General features: G+C 47.3%; 1 protein-coding gene across 1 annotated transcript in view; it reads right to left on the reverse strand.

The window, feature by feature from the left end:
- Nucleotides 1–1,687: 1,687 nt before the first annotated feature.
- CAPN14 (calpain 14) overlaps nt 1,688–18,683 on the reverse strand; it is a 30,293-nt gene continuing 13,297 nt past the window's right edge. The window contains 12 exon segments of the mRNA XM_073897227.1: nt 1,688–3,083; nt 5,423–5,478; nt 5,820–5,936; nt 6,541–6,619; nt 7,254–7,322; nt 8,901–8,965; nt 11,571–11,628; nt 14,195–14,243; nt 14,734–14,778; nt 15,710–15,915; nt 17,822–17,830; nt 18,349–18,512. Of these exon segments, the coding sequence (XP_073753328.1) occupies nt 3,057–3,083; nt 5,423–5,478; nt 5,820–5,936; nt 6,541–6,619; nt 7,254–7,322; nt 8,901–8,965; nt 11,571–11,628; nt 14,195–14,243; nt 14,734–14,778; nt 15,710–15,915; nt 17,822–17,830; nt 18,349–18,512 (944 nt within the window). The 3' untranslated portion in view covers nt 1,688–3,056.

An 18,683-nucleotide genomic window follows, 5' to 3' on the forward strand; every position in this document is an offset into this window, starting at 1 on the left:
ACTCTGATGCGCAAACCCTCTCCCCTCCCGAGGCGCCAGGTGAGCAGAGCGCAGAGCCGCCGTCTGCCTGACAGAAGAGGACCTTTCATAGCCAGACGGCCACTTTCTCAGAGGTCCCTGGAGCTGAGTCCCTGACACCAGGGACTGGGGCAGTCCTCCTGGGGCCACACCTCAAAGACATGGTGTGAAGTGTTCAGAGAGGGTACGTGGAGGAAGAGGAAAGTAGAAATGGACTATGAAATCCTGGGTACTTACGAAGAGCCGTCACTATGAGGGACGATGTTCTTAGAAACAAAAATAAAAATAAATTATGATGGTTGTAAAAAATACTTTCACTGCCTAAGGGAAAAAAGACATGCTTTATTTATTGAGTGCCTACAGTATGCTGGCATTATTTATTGTCATAATGACCCAGTGATGTAGACGTTTTAGGCTCCATTTTACAAGTTAGTAAACTGAAGCCCAATGTCATCCAGCTAGAATGTTCCTTCCCAACGTCTCCTCACTTTCATTGCTGTTGGATTTTGTACCCCTGGGTCATCAGGGCACTGGAAAAGAGATGGGACTCAGGACCTGGGGCCAGTGACCCCAGATGGCCATCTTTCCAAAGCTCCCTGAGAACTGAGCACACAGCCTGTTCCAAAACTGAGCCCAGCACAGCTGGCCCACTTTGACCTACCCATGACCCATGAAACTCATTTCCTCCTTTTTTCCCATTATAAATATAAATGCGGATATTTCACTGGGGAAACATCAGATTGAAAATCCCAGAGGCTAAAATCATTTCTCTAACCCAGCGTGATGGTGGCAGGGAAGAAGTGCTATTTACAGTCAGCTGCTGACTGCCCTGCCCTAGACTCCAACTGGAATCTAGAAGGTTCTCTTTGGTGGCTGAGTTTTTGTACAAAACATGAGAGAAGGAAAAGAGAAAAAAGGGGGGTAAAGAAAGGGCAGGTATTTTAGTCCTCTCTTGCAACCGTCCTTTTCTTTTCACCAGTTAGGGTCTTTTTTCTTTTTTTTTCCTGAGATTTTAAAAGCCTGCGCCAGTGCTCAGCCTGTGGGCTCAGCCTGGTATGCTCAGCGTGCTTACGCTGGGTGGGTGGACAACCCAACCTTCCGGACTCCCTGACCTCACCTATTTTGGCACCTGAGGACCGATTCCTTGCTAATCCTTCACTGGGTTTGCACACTTCCTGCTTGTCTCGGTCAGGATCCAACTTTTGGCTTTTAACTTCCGGGAAATGCAGATGTCCACCTCTCAGACCTTCAGCCTGACCTCACTCTGACCCTTGTACGGTCCATCCTGTCCCAGATCTTTACTTGCCTCACATTCCCTGGAGTGACAGAGGATGGGGAAGCGATATTTGGGTGGGAAAACAGCTCTGCCCCTGGTCTCCAGTACTTAGCTTTGGGGGGCACTGGAAGGAATGGAGGAGGTCAGCATGGCGGGGGGCATCTGAGTTACCACAGTGATAGACTCAGGCGAGTGAGGGTAACACATGAGTGACATAGGAGGGCCATTCAGACCATTGAGAAGCTAGAAGGGAGGTTCTATCAGACTTAATTAACTTTGATATAAATGTCATCGGCACCAACCAAAACTATTACACTGTAGTCCAAGGGTCATAAACGGGATGATGGTATCACCTGCCCACCACCAAAAATCTTCCAAATTGCCTTCGTGGGACCAAAGCAATAGCTATTTAATTAAAACAAATATTTACAATGGCAGAATCTAAAGACAGAGATACTGACAAATAAATAGACATAAAAATCTTGCCTATAACACATGATCATCATTTATAAAAACAGCAATACCTCATGTGCCTGGAACTTTATGGAAAACCACTTTACATTTCATCATTTGGAATCAATAAAGTTTTTTCTAAGTAAAATACTTTTCTACTTCCTTAAGCCATGCTTAGAAAGTGTTTGCTCCTTCTTCAGTGCCCATTTATCGGACTGTCAGGTTTCCTTTTGTTCTGCGAATGGACACCCTTTTATTCAGCTTCCTCCTTTAGTCTTTTATGGGTTTGGAAACCAGACGGTCATGTCTATTAGAACAGTTTGGAAATCAAGAATAAATAGAATTTTAACAAATGGCTCTGGGTTGCTAACCTGTGAGTAAAATGTATGGACTTTGGGAGATGGTCTTTATTCTGGTTTTCCTCCAGGTTCTGGGTTGAGAGGGATGCTGTGAAACTGAGGCAGCATGGTAGGTCAAAGAATCAGAGATACCAACCATCTACTGCTTAGCTCTATGATATAGCATGGATTGGTTGTTCTTCTTTAAAGTTGGCACACAGAAGCTTTGGGGACGGATTTGAAATGGATCTGACAGTCCATAGGTCAAGTAAACAGATTGGCACCTATTATATGCAGGAAGCTCTTGGAGAATTCAGGTGTTTTAAATCCACTGGTTCCGGCCCCAAATTCAACCATCTGGAGATACTGTAGCAGAAGACCATCCAGTGACCTCAAATGCCAGAGCCAGCCCAACCCACCTGGACTCTGCCAATCCTCTCATTTTCTGTGTTCTTGAAAGCTCGATATAGCCCCACCCCACCTCCACACAGTTGAAATTTAGCCTGAATCCACCGATTTCTAGAAGCTGGTGCAGTTGTTTAAGGACATACTAGTCCCTCTTCAGATCTTAAAACCTAGACTATTACCCTGAATGGGCAACATTCGACTAAGGTCATTTAAGTTGGACAGCCATGGAGGCAGTATTGTTAAAAGTTGAGACACCAATTCTGGAGTCAGATTGCTTAGGTCACATCAGGTAACATCTCTGCTTGTGAAAAGGTTGTGGCCTGAGAATGACAGTTGGTCTTTACAAGTCCAAAGCAATCTCTGCTAATTCCTTTCCCTTTTTGCACACTGCCTATCTGAAGGGGAGATCTGCAGAAAAGAAAACTTCCCAGCTGAGAAGATGATGACTGGAGACATGGTCCTGAAGAACGGTAAATGGGTTGAGTGTGGATTGGTCTCAGCCGAAGGCTACCTTTGAGCCATATGCAGCATCCTCGGTGAAGGTAGACAGGGCCCCAGCCTTCTCAGGAGTACAGAGTCATCATCAGCCACTGGACATAATGCAAAAGCAAATTACGGTCAGTTCAGGCAGACCTCTGACATTCAGCTAAGGGGTGATTCATTTTTCGGTCACTAGACCCTGGAGCCTGACACAGGACTTGGGACCTCCTCCCCCTCGTTCCTGGGAAGCCATGGAGACAGGACAGTAATGGATGGTTTAGCCAGAGGGACCACACCATCTGGTAGTAGGTATAAATCAACCTGAAATATAATCAACCTTGACTTCTCATGGTGCCGGTGAATGATGATACCCAAGATACTGGCTGATTCTGTATTCAACAATCAATGCAATTTTCTGCCATGAATTTAATTTGGCATTCTCATGACAGCAGTGTGCAGGTGTGTGGACCAACTGGGTAGCAGAAATCCATTAGAGCATATTCTACATGTTTACATTTATGGGCCCATTTGTCTGACAGCTTTATGTGGGTGTGATGAACAGACCCTCTGACTCGAATAGAGGGGACCTCTGGAGAAACCACTCTCCAGGCCAATTACATCAGAATGTTGCTGCTGCTGATGTTGGTGATGAAGAGGACAATGATGGAGTTACCAATGGCATCAGAGAAAACCAGCGTGAAATTCCAACAAGTTGGCTGCCACTCCCTATAGACTTCCTTGGATGGCCCTGAGGATCTCCTTCTCGTGGAGCCAGAGACGGTCAGAGCTGAAGAGGATCTTAGAGACACCAGCTCACTCATTTCACATGTGGGGAAGCTGAGGCCCATATATATTGAAGTTGAGTCGCCTAGGGTCCCACAGCTAGTTACAAGCAGTGCTGTGGGTTCAGCTCAGGTCCCAGTCCAGTTCTCTTCCCGTGATGGCACATTGCACTGCTGCAGCCTGCGTGGGCTGTGGGCTGCCCTCTTTCAACTGCACGTTCATGTTGTCCTACCTCCCAGCTCTGAGCCTGCACTATGGAGGGACTGCTTGGGATCAGCACGTGAGCTTGGGGATTTGAGATGGAAATGGGCTCAGAAGATTCTAACCATTGCCCCTCCAGGTGAATCCTGTCTTCACATTCAAATACGACTGTGACTGAGGCAAGACACATACTGAGGCTCCCAATATCTTGGAAAGATATTACATAAAATGGACATTGGAGGTCAAGGAAGAAACCTCAGCTTTTACTAGACCCTTTTTAAGCAGCCCAAACAGAGGACGTATTTTTACAAAGCAAGAACAGATAATTTAATTCCAGACTCCAATGTCTTTGCAGCAAACTCTACCTAGTGCCACATCTGACATACAGTAGGTGCTCAGTAAATCCATGCGGTTTGAATCATCAGGGAAGACCATCAGTGTCAGGCACAGATTTGTCTTATCGGCATATCATCTCATTCACTAATTCACTAATAAACATTTGTCAAGCTCCTATTACGTGTGAACCACTATATGAGGTGCAAGAAGAGGCTACCCACACAAGATCAGAATCCCAGCCCATAGGGGAAAGGCTAGGCCAGCTCCTGAGAAAGATCTGACCCTGATCTTTTCAGACTCATCTTGAGCCAGTTTTGTCATTCTCTCTACTCTAGCCAGGACTGCACACACTGTTCCCTCTAGCCTGAGCCTTTCCTACTCTCCACTCTGCCTCCCCGGCTCCTTCTGATCATCAAGATTTCAACTTTGATGTCACCTCCTCCAAAAAGGTCTCTGTGAAATGCCCTATTCAGACCAGCTCCCCTATTACTGTCTGTGCTGGAGTTCATTGCTGGCCTGGGTCTTCACCCAGTCTGTGTCCATGCCCTCTGCAAGTGACTTCGAGGTGCCTATTTCCCTATGTGTTGGAAGTGGGCTTGGCCATGTGACTTGCTTTGGACAACAGAATGAGTTGCAGAGCACGAAGTACCTGATCTGGGAGGCCCTGCATGTGTAAGCTCGCTCCCCTGTACTTCTGCCATTGTCCGGAGACAATGAGGAGGCCTGGCCAGAGCTTCCTCGATGAAGGTACCCCAGCAAAGCTCCCAGTTCACCCACCAATCACGAGCCAGCCAGTTGGAGATGCACTCACTCCCAAACATGTACCTGGGGAACTCAGTGAGTACTGTTGTCAGAGCTGAAGTTGGGTGGATTTGTTCCATGGCATTATTGTGGTCACAGTCATTGGGTCCACTGAGTCAGGGTCTAGGTCCCTGGCTATGCACCCAGCACAGACTGAGTGCTCAGTAAAGAGCGGACGAATGAATGGATGAGTGCAGTGAATGCAGGGCCACATCCCCAACTCAGTAGAACGAAGGCCCCAGAACCCTGCTCCTTCACAAGAGCCTAGACCTGCCGTGGCCCTCTCTGCCTAAGATGATGTGAGTCCACCCCATGGACAAAGGCTTACCTCTGCCTTCTGGAGGTATATCCCTTTGCCCTCTTGGGGTAAGTTCTGGAAGGCATCTGTGAAAATGCCGCAGAAAGGAACACAGCTAAAAGGAAACATTACGAACTGGTTACTCTCTTCCATCCCCTCGCCTGGGAACCTGGTTTCAGCCCCATGTGGCCACACTTTACAAGGGTAAGTGAGCTGCCTCAGGCCTTTGCCCCTGGGACAGATGGGGCGTACATGAGCTTGCGATGCAGCTGGGTTTCTCGGGCACAGAGCCAGCGTGCCCCATAGCTCCTGGCCTGTTGTTTCTGTGCCGGCTGCTGTCCTCCCTCCTGCTTGAACTGGGCACAGGTGGGCAATCCACAAAGAGTGCAGAGGGAACTCTGGCCCTGCCTCCTCCCCACCAGCTCACCCTCCATGTTCTCTGCGCGCAGCACCAAGTGGACAAAGCCGACGACGTCTATCTGGAGGTTGGGGCCGCTGTACCGGGTAAGCATCGGCAGGCAGACGCCATCACTGAGCACGATTCCTGCATGGAACACAGACTCCGGTCATGGGTGCTGGGGAACTCATGCCCCCTCCCCACCACCTGAGGCCTCTTCAGCTCTCTCCCCTTCCAGGACCTGAATCCTGAGGACACGGGGGTCTTCTTTTAGGGGGTTCAGTATGAGTTGTTTAATTATGTAGTCCATTAAATTTACCTCCTCCTCGACTCCCCACTCTTGCCCCTTGGGCCACCAGCATGAGGGTCTTTTTATCGACTGGGATGCTGGCCTTCAAGGCAGGAGGCAGTCTGCTCAAGAGTGGTCAAAAACATCCACTGTGGGGCCTGGTAGTCCTGGATTCAGGCTCCAGACAAGTTACCTAACTTCTCTGAGCTGCAACTTCTCTGTAAAGTGGGGATTATCACTCGGTGTGGGGGATTAAACGAGAGCGTGGAATCCCCAGCCCTCAATAATGTCGGCTGTGACCATAGTGAGAGAGGTAATAAATGTTTCCGTGATTTGCAGATCCACATCTTCGGGCCTCTGGGAGCAACTGCGCACATTAAAATTACTTCAGAAGTGACGCACCCCCTGCTCTCCCAGCCCGGCGAGGGTGCGGCCTGCAGCCCCTGCTCAGCCTGTGCCTACCTGCGTCCCTCCTGGCGGCCCGCAGCTGAGTCCTGTTCAGGTATCCCGACTGGTTACTGTCGTGCTTGTGGAAAACCTCCTGTGAAGAACCCACACCAAAGGCTCAGGAGCCAGGCGTGTCCAAGCACCACCCGAGAGCCCCTCCATGCCCCAGTGTCCATGCAGCAGTGGACCCTCGGCCAACGTGAGACCCTGCCAGCAGGGCCTGCTGCCAGGACAAGAATAGGCAGAGGGTCCGGGCTTCTGAGATATGGAGTGGTTTTTTGTCATGCGGATAGACAGCCTGGGTATAGCCAAATGTACTTGACTTCGGCACATTCTCCAAACCTTGAAGGGCTGCCAGCTTTCAGACTCAGGAGACAAGGCAGATAGTGGTGAGTAAGAACTGGAAAAATAGGAAGAAGCCAACTGATGCAGGACTTTAATTGCCATGCTAAAGAGTTCAGACCTTAACTGACGACCGTGGGGAGTCTTAAAAAGCTTTCAGTAAGAAGCGACATCATCAGACATACACTTTAGAAATCCAGGAGACTGTTGGAACAGGCTGAGTTTGGGAGAGAGGGAAGGCGGGCGCACTGAAGGGAGGGTAGAGCAGCTGGGTGAACAGTGGGGTACACGGGGCTGAAAGAGGCGTGGTGCCTTACACAGTTTCGCAGAACTGCCATCTCTGCCCCCCACCCCCGTAAGGAGGTGTGGTTAAGACTTGTTCTTACCTGATAGAGCATCAGCTGCTTCCACAGGTCTCTGAACTCTTGGATGCTCACAGTACCAGACGCATTAAGCTGATAGAGGGTTAAGGTCAAAGCCTCTAGGGGAGTTGCCTTCACACCTCTGGCAGCAGCAATTGGCCCTCCGCACAACAGGGTGTAATTTGTGGACAGCCCTGCTCCCTGTCTGATAGCCCTGCTTGGCTTCTGCTGGCTGGTCAGTCCAGCCCTGGGCTCCCTCGCCCTTGCTAGAAAGGGACAGCAGGAGCCAGAAACACAGCCGCACTGGGAGAAGACTGATGATGGAGGGGATGTTGGTGATGACAACAGCTAACATTCAGTGAGAAAGGATATTTTGACACAGCCAATCTGATGTGATTTAAATAAAAAAACAGTAACTTTTTCTCCCCATTATTGTTAAAACCAACTTCTGGAAGGAGTCTGTCACAGGGTGGCTCTTATATTTAGTCATTTTATAAAAAGTTAAAAGCTTAGAGGGGGAGACGAACCATTAGAGACGATGGACTCTGAAAAACAAACTGAGGGTTCTAGAGGGGAGGGGGGTGGGGTGATGGGTTAGCCTGGTGACGGGTATTAAAGAGGGCACATTCTGCGTGGAGCACTGGGTGTTATGCACAAACAATGAATCATGGAACACTACATCAAAAACTAATGATGTAATGTATGGTGATCAACATAACAATAAAAAAATTTTAAAAAAGTTAAAAGCTTAATGATTGGCCTTGTAGACTGTATCATGTCCAAATACCTCTGCATCAGGGAGACCAGGTCAACATACCACCACACACACCTCTCTTTGAGCCCGAGTTATATGCTTGACCTACATCACTTCATTTTCACCTCCTAGGTGAGGTAGGTATTCACTCTCCCCCTGTAATGGATGATAAAACGGGGGCTCAGAGAGGATGCTCCTATTGAAGTTCATGCAGCCGGTGGTAAGGTTGGGACCTCCTCCGATGCCGGCACACCTGCCCACCGCCGCACGCTGTCTTCTGCAACGTTTCTTCAAAGACCGCTTTTATATTTGCAAACCCCACCCCACACTCTCCATTCTACGTGCCCCTCTGTACCATGGATAATTAAACTGTGATTAAATTGTCCACTTAGAAAGGCAGAGGGTTTGCTAGAAACATCACAGGGCTGAGAGCCAGGAAAGCAGAGTCTGTGGCATGCCACTGAGCTTACTGACCTCTGATTTCCTGCTCTGTAAATGGGAGCAGCCACTGCCCGGTCACCAACTGCAAAACTTGGGAGCCTGAGTCTCCTGGAACAGAGTCTTTTTACCCAGAGGATTGCTCCTAACCACCACCCCCCTGCAGCTGCCTCATCCTCACTGTCGGCAAATAAGATTCTTATTATTCATAGCTAATATTCACCACTCCTTGGATGACAGCACTAAGCACTTTGCCTGGGTTACCCTACGTGCATTCTCCCGCTGATACTACAGAGTAGCTTTTAATAGCATCTCCACGCTGCACACGAGGGCCTGAAGGCACAACGAGGCTACGTGACTTGTCTGAGATCGCACGACTAGGAAGTGCTTGGATTGGAATTCAAACCCAGGCAGCCTGGCCCAGCTCGAGGCTCTCCACCAGCAGCAGCATGCCTCCTGCCACAAACCTGAAAAGATACGTCCAGCAGGGCCAGGATCCCCTGACAGGCGTCCAGGCTGAAGAGAGGCTGGGCGTTCCCCAGACCTGCAGAGGGACAGGAAGAGTGTGCATGGGGGTGGCCCTAGGACGGCACAGCCCTTTTCTGAATGGGAAGAGGCTGAGCTGTCTAGGCCCCCTGTAGGTTCCAATGACCATCATTTATGGGGGGGGTAGCGGGGAGTAAGAAGAGGGCAGCAGAGAGAGAAGGCTCAGTGGTGGTTCCTACACCCAAAGAGCACCATAAAGCCCTGTGGAGATGAGCCGGTTACAGCCTGGCTTTGCTTCCACCATAGGCAGGTGAACATAGCCCCAGGTACCTAGGATATGGGTCCCTCACCGAGTCACGGACTCCCAAATCTGAAAGAGAGCTGAGAGATCAATCTGTTCAAGTTCCACCTAAACTGGGGGATCCTTTCCTCAGATGTTTGGTGGACGGTCTCTCGGTTATGGGTGTTTGCTTTTTCACATGGATGCATAGCTCCAGTCAGGAGAAATTTATGTTACTTCCAAAGGAATCTCCTGCAAAATTCAGTCCCTGGCCCGAGTTCTGCCTCCAGAAAGGCATAGACAGGCATATGTCTGCTCTTCAATGTCTCCTCTCCATACTAAACGTGGCTTCTAAACTCTCTTTGCCTTCTTCTAGACCCTATGCTTTGCCGTCTTCTCTCTAAATGTGGTACCAAGACCAGAATGCACTCCTTGAGCTGCAGTTTAATGAAGCAGAGTACAAGGGTACTATGACTTCCCAAATTTTCAAGTTGTATTTCCCAAATTATGTTCCAATGATGATGTTCTGCGGAGAAAGGGTTTTGAGTTCAACTATATTTGAAATATTTTGTATTTAGAGACCCTTTTATCCATTCACCATGCATCTTAGCATATAATAGGTACTGAGAAGCCAGCATCGAAATTTTGTTTTTGTTTAATGCAGAATTCCCTGAGCACAATTGACCACAGAGTCTAACCCCTTTTATTTCTTGGAACATTTCCTAAAACTTCATAGTGTCTAATACTCCTTGGAAGGCAATTTCAAAAATACAAATCTAAACATTTTCATTAAATATAGCCTGAATTTAGATTAGCTTATCTAGCAGCAACTTGAAACTATGAGCTCGTGTTAAGCTCCAGGTTAACTATATTAACCAGATATCTTTCTTTACGTAAACTGCCACAAAAATGAGATCTTGTCTGCCAGGAACTTAGGCAATCAATTTTTAAAAAATAATGAAATGGCAGTTTTTAATTATCATCCTGACTCTGTTTCATCTTTTTGGTTTGGGTACACAGCTTGTGAGCATTGTGAATTTCAGTTCGGCTATCTATTATATTAATGTGCCATCTGCAAATCTGGTAAGCCTACCTCCCATGTCCTCTTCTGAGTCATTGATAAAACCTGAGGAAGTGAAGGGGAGAAACCAGGGACTCTCATCTATACTTACAGACTCTCATCTATAACATAGAATTACCCCTCTGGTTTCGCATTTATATAACTCTTGGGAATGGTAATCAGACTTGTGAATACATCTCATATTGCTACTTCCCAACCCACATGTCATCATTTACCATCAGATACTTTGCCAAGTATTTTGCCCAAAACCACAGTAGTTCTCTGATCTGTCAATTCAAAAATTCTCTCATAGGACTAAATGAAAGCAATTTGTCCACACATTCTTTGGAAAACCACTTTGCATACTTGTGATCAAAACATTTAAAAAATTATAAATGTGCTCAGACTATCTCTTCTAGATAATTTCCCTAGAATTTATTTTCCAGGGTATGTGTGTCAGGGGTGGGGGGGGGATTCTTATATTCTATAATTTCTAGAATCTCTCCTTCTGGTTCTTTTGTAATACCTGAATTTGGCTTTGAGGAGCCATCTGGAAATTATTTCAAGCCCTGAGTTATACAACACCCTAGACTCTAATTTGTTTGGGTTTGAAGTCTTGGCTTCATATAAAGGAGAATCAATCACATATGTTAGGTGGCAAATACCTTTTAATTGTTTGGTTTACTTTCTTCGTTTTGAAATTCATTCTCCTCCCTGGAGAAATCATGTTCTTCCCACTTGAAATATACATATAAAAAATTTTCCATGGACTTTAAACTTTCTTAACAATATATCTCAAATTTCCTATGAGGGCATCCATACTGGCCATTTGCAGCCCTCTGAGGGGATGTGCTCCCCTCCTTCAAATTTTTGAAGGTTGGTCAACTTAAATACCAGTCCATTAGAAAGCTCCCTGGGAGGGCTAGTCAACACTTACATTGTATATAAATATAATATTTATATGCCAGGCTGGGTACAGTTCTTCCACATGGAATTTATATGCCAAGAAAGAAGTACTCAGATATTCTTCCCAAACTAGCAAAACATCAGAAATCTTTATTTTCATAGCTATGTATCTCTACACACCCAAACTAAGCAAAGCAAAGCAAAAACAAAACAAAAAACCCCAAAACAAAAAACAAAATCTATTTTCCAAGCTGTATAAATTTCTCTACTGCTACATGACCCACCCTGGTGTAAGACACAGCTGCTTAGGGGACCCTGGTGCAGGAATTCATGTGTCGCACAGGGGAAAGAGAGTAGACCCGGAGTTCAGAAGAGCCGTGCCCCTTGAGTCCTACAGGATGACTCTGAAATACTCACTTGACCAGGTCATGTGGTTCAGGATCTTCTGCAGCTGCACTGCATTTATTTCTGGATACTGAAGTGGGAGCAGAGTAGCAGGAGAAAATTATCATTACCGAAGGTTCATTAGATGCAGAGGGGCTGCAGGAGAAGAGAGCTGGGAAGTCACCCCAGCCCTGCTCTGCACAGAACATACACCACTTCTGGGCAGAGTAAGTGAGCCCGGGTGTCAAGCCCAGGGAACCCCAGCAGGACAGGACTCATAAGAAACAGTCTAATACATTTCTCCAAAGAAGACATCCAAATGGCCAACAGGCACATGAAAAAGTGCTCAACATCGCTCAGCATCAGGGAAATCCAAATCAAAACCTCAATGAGATACCACCTCACACCAGTCAGAATGGCTAAAATTAACAAGTCAGGGAACGACAGATGTTGGCGGGGATGTGGAGAAAGGGGAACCCTCCTATACTGTTGGTGGGAATGCAAGCTGGTGCAACCACTCTGGAAAACAGTATGGAGGTTCCTCAAACAGTTGAAATTAGAGCTACCGTTCGATCCAGCAATTGCACTACTGGCTATTTACCACAAAGATACAAATGTAGGGACCTGAAGGGGTACGTGTACCCCAATGTTTATAGCAGCAATGTCCACAATAGCCAAACTGTGGAAAGAGCCAAGATGCCCATCGACAGATGAATGGATAAAGAAGATGTGGTATATATACACAATGGAATATTATGCAGCCATCAAAAGGAATGAGATCTTGCCATTTGCAACGACGTGGATGGAACTGGAGGGTGTTATGCTGAGTGAAATAAGTCAATCAGAGAAAGACATGTATCACATGACCTCACTGATATGAGGAATTCTTAATCTCAGGAAACAAACTGAGTGTTACTGGAGTGGTTGGGGGTGGGAGGGATGGGGTGGCTGGGTGATAGACATTGGGGAGGGTATGTGCTACGGTGAGCGCTGTGAATTGTGCAAGACTGTTGAATCACAGATCTGTACTTCTGAAACAAATAACGCCACATATTTTAAGAAAAAAGAAAAAGAAGAAGATAACAGGAGAGGAAGAAAAGGGGAGTATGTCAGAGGGGGAGACGAACCATGAGAGACGATGGACTCTGAAAAACAAACTGAGGGTTCTAGAGGGGAGGGGGGTAGGGGGATGGGTTAGCCTGGTGATGGGTATTGAGGAGGGCACGTTTTGCATGGAGCACTGGGTGTTATGAACAAACAATGAATCATGGAACACTGCACCAAAAACTAATGATGTAATATACGGTGATTAACATAACAATAAAAAAATTAAAATAAAAAAAAAGAAACAGTCTAATAATGGTGTTTGTCAAACTGAGTTTCATCAAGATGCTTCAGGAGTTCAGCAAACAATTTAGTTTGAATTTTATTCTTAATAAGAGATCTTCAGCCAAGGCTCCAAGTTTTAATTTTAGAGTTTATCAGAAGCAACCCTTTACATTAACATTTAACTTTAAAGAGGCGCCTAGGGGGCTCAGTTGGTTAAGCGTCTGCCTTCGGCTCAGGTCGTGATCCCGGGGTCCTGGGATCGAGCCCCGCATCGGGCTCCCTGCTCAGCAGGGAGCCGGCTTCTCCCACTCCCTCTGCTGCTCCCCCTGCTTGTGCTTACTCTCTCTCATATAAAGAAAATCTTAAAAAAAAAATTTAACCTTAAAAAATATAAATGAAATGTAAGTATCATCAATGTGAGCTTATAAAACAGATACATATTCATAATATATCAGTTTTATCTGTTTTATATATATTGGGGTTCTCAAAGAGATTCCATTTGATAAAATGACTGCAACAGAAACTGTTTGGAAACCCCTGGTATGGAGGAAAACATCTATGAACAACACAGGTAAGATTCTAACTATCCTCTCTGGCTACATTAGGCAAAATGCCAGGGGTGAATATGAGAGAAGACTGGGGGGCAGGCACATTGTGAATTAAATCCGGAGAGTTACTAACACAAGGAGCTCATGCCCTTGTAGTTTTAATGACATTACTAAGCTGTCAGATGCCAGATTTCTAGTGTATTTGTGTCTTATTCCTCAACGGACCTAGTGTCCTGCAGCTTAGGGACAGAGCGGCTTCCAGAGCCCTACCTCACACCACTGGCCTCCTGATCTGGGTCAGCTTAAGGAAAGGCCTCAAGGGGACCAGGTATGCAGCCCCAGGCCCTCTCTTCCCTAATGCCCTCTTCCCAGCCCTATCCCTTCTCTAGGTGACCACCCAAGGGGTCTTCTTCCTTGGGCTCCCCCAGGCCCCTTGGGCTTGTCATTACCATGCTCTGCACCCACTGCCAACACGGATTCTAAACTCTACATTCCTTTTTCTCAGGGATTAAAGATTAAAGCCGTTTCTCCTACAACTAATCAAAGTCACTTCCAAGAACAGATATGCATTTTACAGGAGCCTTCTGGAGACAATCCACTTCCACTTACTTGTCTAAAAACTTGAGGATTTGAATATAAAGTGGCCGTTTGGGGAACAGTAACCTTACATCAGACTTTGTACCAGGATCAGGCAGCTGCAAACACATCCTCCATGGAATTCTATGCTCCACTTTGTCCCCTGCTTTGCCCTCTGCTCGCCACCACCCCTGGCCAACTTACCTTCTCAAAGAGTTTAGTGAAGAATTCATCCTGCCCTTCATTTGGTCCACTATTTCCTAGAGGAACAGACACATGGAAAGACCTCATCATTCACCTAGATGAATGGATGCTCATGCACACACTGTCTCATGACCCCCAGGCTCCAGAAATCTATAAGTTGGACCTTGAGCACCATCTTAAGTTTTCTACCACAGCACTCACACATCTTTTGTTTCTCCAATTCTCACTGGCTTTGGAGAAGTAGCAGACAGTGAAATGGGTAAAAGAAACACCAGGTAGAAAGAAGCAGAAGCAAGTCGATGTATAACTCATGCACTGGGCACTCTGGGCCCTCCATGACAAGGACCTGACCAGAAGGGCAGTTCTCCTGGTGTAAAAACAGCAGAACTAGGGACTCGTAGGGCACAAAAGAGAACATAGTATGGGTGCCGTAGAGTAGGGTCCTCAGGATCTGCAGACTTCTTCCCCCAACATATGAACATGAGGGGAGAAGCCCACCGTCCTTTGGAAACGGTCCCAGCGTGTGGAATGCCACCTGCCTACGCACCTTAGAGAAGACAGCACTGACGTTGCAGCCGATTTCACTGAGGGAAAACAAAAGGCAGAATTACTTCCTGAGAGCATTTGGCCAATATTCTCCCTCCCCTGGGAACACATCTTCCAAGTCCTTTAACTGATCTGCCATGTGGGCTCGCCCCGCTCTCACGCCTTTCCCCCACTTCTCCTTGGAGTAGACAGTCCAGCCACATGGCCCCACACACTGCTCCCCACATGCCCCCGGGCTGTTGCTCATTTCCACGCCTGGCATGCCTTTCACTGTCCGCACCTACACCAAACGACTCCTACTCATATATACTATCAGCATGGACAGGCGGTGAGGCTCGAGGTCAAGTCAGACTACATAGAGCCAAACCACCAATAAAAAAGAAAGAGAACTGGATTCTAAGCACTGAAGGGCTGTCGTGTCAAAACAATCATAAGCAGCAGCAGAAGTTGGGCTGGGATGCATGTCTATTGATTCACTTGCACACACTTATGGATCTAAGCCTGCTCATTGATGACAGCCTCCCCTCATGTGCACAACCCCTATGCAGCTCCTAGAAATTAACACCTCCCCAAAGCCACCCCTGCTTCCCCCAGGGCCACGGGAGTTTGGCTCAGATGCTCCTCCTTGATGTTCTGCTAACACCCTGTGTAGATAAATGTTTGCACTGGACATAGTATAGCATAAATCACTGCTCATACGTCCCTGTCCCTTCTAGGCCTTGAGCTTCCGGAGTGCAGGGGCCAGGCCTAGTCTAGCTTTTTCTCTTGAATGTCTAGCAGACTGTTCATTTCTTAAGAGAGTGGGGAGGAGGAAAGGAAGGGCGCTCCCCATGCAGGGAGCTCCATGCTCTCCCTACCCCTCTCCTGTGTTGGCCACACAGACCCCGTCCTCTGCAATTTCCGCCTCCTCCTCCATACTTCCCCTGGCCCGAGGGGGCCCCAAACTCCAGGGGAGTCCTATGTCCTTACTGAAAGATGTGCTTCCTGGAGAAGACTCTCAGGAGAAACTCCGACTCCTGGCCGGCCTCAGAGGTGCAGGGCACAATGAGTTATGTCCCTGGCTCCAGCTGCAGCTCTTGACTCACTTCTTTCTCTGTGAGAAATGCTTCAGGCCACCTTAGGGGAGTATTTTTCCAGAAGAACTCAGGAGGCAGTCTCCTCTGGTCACCATAGTACTGTGGGTGGAGGATGGAAGAGCCCCAGTTAAGATGATACCCCGGGCTTCTAGGCAGCCCTGGGGTCCTTGGCCAGGAAACAGGATGAAGGTGATCTCTGATTAGCCAAACCCAACCTGCTCCAGTGGAAGGATAAAGGGGTGAGCAGTGGAGGGGAAAAAACATAACATGTCAGGAATGAGCACCATTGCTGGAATCCTATGTGGGGCTGATGAAACACATGTCAATCCATTTAACTTTACATTAAAAACAATGTTGTATACAAACGACGTGAGAAATGTCACTGTGTCTGCACTTTCCATTTTACGGTTAAGGGTCTGAGTCTCAGACAAATTAGGTCATGTGCCCAAGGTCACCTAGCTGGTAAGAGTCCCAGCCAGCGTTGGAATTCAGGGCAGCTGAGCTCCAAAGTCCTTGTCTTTTACACTCCCTGATGCTGCCTCCATGTATGTGATGTAATTTCAAGGTTGATTATGACATGACTATGGTCACAGATACTGGTGGACCACCAAACATCTCCCCACCTACAGTAAAATAGCTACGTACAGATAAACTGGACATTCTACATCATCTCAGTGAAGGGGAAAGAAAACTGGACAAAAGTTCAGAAGACCTGAATCAGGCTCTGCCTTTCACATTGCCTGGGCGTGTGTCTTTTGTTTTATCTCATATTCTCTCTCTCTCTCTCTCTCTCCCTCTCTCTTATTTTCTCTCTCTCTGTCCTTTCTCCCTCCTTTATTTCCCCATCTTTCCCTATCTTTCTTGCTGCCTTTCCCCTTTGCTCTCACTCAAGGGTTGTAGAGGGAGAGGAGGACCATATGCTGGTTCTTCACTCCAGTTTATATAAAGATAACAAAGACGTTACCCATCTAACATAAAAACATTTCACAGGTTCCACTCAAGGCTAAGGAAACAAAATGTACCTCCTGATGATGCATGCTTTCCTTTATCAGACAATAAGAACTAGAGAATCATCCTGTTGCCATTTTTGCCTTGGCTACTGGGAATCTCAGAACTAAATTTTATAATCAGCCATATTAGCTGTCCTAGGTTTAGCGTTCCCTGTAGACTCAACTGCTTACCTTATCCATATATGACTTTTTTCTTGCCTTATAAATTTTAACTGGCTTATAGTTTTGTTCTGTTTACAGTTTTATTGTAGGCTGACCCAAATTCTATTTAGAAATATGCATGATATAAATAACTTAAAAAAATTTATGGGGAACTTTGGGAGCCTTCAGTGTTCCTACAGGAGGAAAAAAATCCAAAACTGACCCAAGACACCTAATACAGAAATAGTTTCTTTTACAAAAACCCTTTTACTTGATTCAATCTAATTTGAGAAAATGCAGTTTTCCACTCCTGTTTACTTTGGGAAACAAAATAATAGCCGCCACGCTCGCAGAGGCTGGGGTCCCTCCAACCTTCTCAGCTGCTCCTCTAGGCTCCCGCTGCACATGAGAGCCACACTTGTTTCTGTCCCCTGTCTGTTTCTGTCCCATTTTCCCAAGCCTTTGTCCCTTGTCCCTAAGGAGGTGGGCTGCTTGGTCTCCTGATGTCCATATGTTACAGATCTGTTTTACTATGGGCTTCATAACTCAGGCTCTAAGACTATGATTTACCGTTCTTCTGACACCGGGATGGTCCTCAATATCAGTGCTAGCTATTTACGCAGGGATTTAATAAATTCTAACATGTATTGGTTCTACACCAGGCTCAGAGACCGCCCCAAAGAGGCAGAAGGATTTCTCAGGGTCCTTGGGTAAAAAGAATGGCAAGCACTCATCCCTTTGGCACTGTTGCCGGACACGCTCACGGCTCCTCACGTAAGGCTGCTACAGTCGAGCTGAACCTCACACGTGACATCACTCCAAACCAGGGCCAGCTGGTCAAGTGTGGCACTCACCTTGCTCAACTGAAAAGCAGAAAAAAGAGAGGTCTCATTGGGCAGGGAATGCAACTCTTCCACAAGCACAAACTAATGGAGGTTGATGTGTAAGAAGGCTCCCCCCAAGGGCCCCTGTCTCTCCCATAAGACTTGCTATTCTAGTCAGTGACATTTAATTCATCATCAGGAATTCTGGAAAAGGGTGATGGAAGGCAACCCTGACTTTTTGGGAAAGGAAAAGAACAGCGGTCTTGATTGTATGAACTGTGTGCCGGGCCCCATGAGGAGCACTGGCATGCGGTGTCCTTCTGGTCTACCCTTTGCGTAAATATCAGTGTCCCCACTCTACAGATGAGGAAGCTGATGCTCAAGGGCCAGCAGGTGACGTGTTCTAGATCACATATTCCCAAGGGACAGAGCCAAGGTCTGCACCCAAGTCTGCGTGTAGACAGAGACAGATGGTGAAGAGGACAGGAAACAGGGAGGAAGCATACCCAGTGGTGGGAGATGCCCCACGAGGCCGTGGGCCCTGGAGGCCCACTCACCCTAAAGAGGTAGAAGCCGATGGCAAGGTGAGGCTTCCGGTTGCGGTGCCTGTGCCTGGGCTTCTGGAGCAGGGACACCAGCATGCTGCAGGGCATCAGGAAACTCCTGCCCTCCTGAGGGCTCCAGACAGACAGCAGAAACTGTGGGTTCTTCCAGAACGTGTCTGGAGCAGAATGAAGTGAGGTGAGCCAAGCCCCCAGCTCCCTCAGCTTCACACTCCCACAGACCCAGGGCACCTGCCCTGAGATTCCCACCCTAAGGTCCATCTGGAGGGAGTGGGGTTCTCAGCCTTCCCTCTGTCCCCCCTCCAACCCCACCCCTTCCACCCTGTGTC

This window comes from Callorhinus ursinus, unplaced genomic scaffold (genome assembly GCF_003265705.2).
Source record: "Callorhinus ursinus isolate GAN/ISIS: 27379988/994484 unplaced genomic scaffold, GSC_fseal_2.0 scaffold10, whole genome shotgun sequence".
NCBI classification, from domain to species: Eukaryota; Metazoa; Chordata; class Mammalia; order Carnivora; family Otariidae; genus Callorhinus; species Callorhinus ursinus.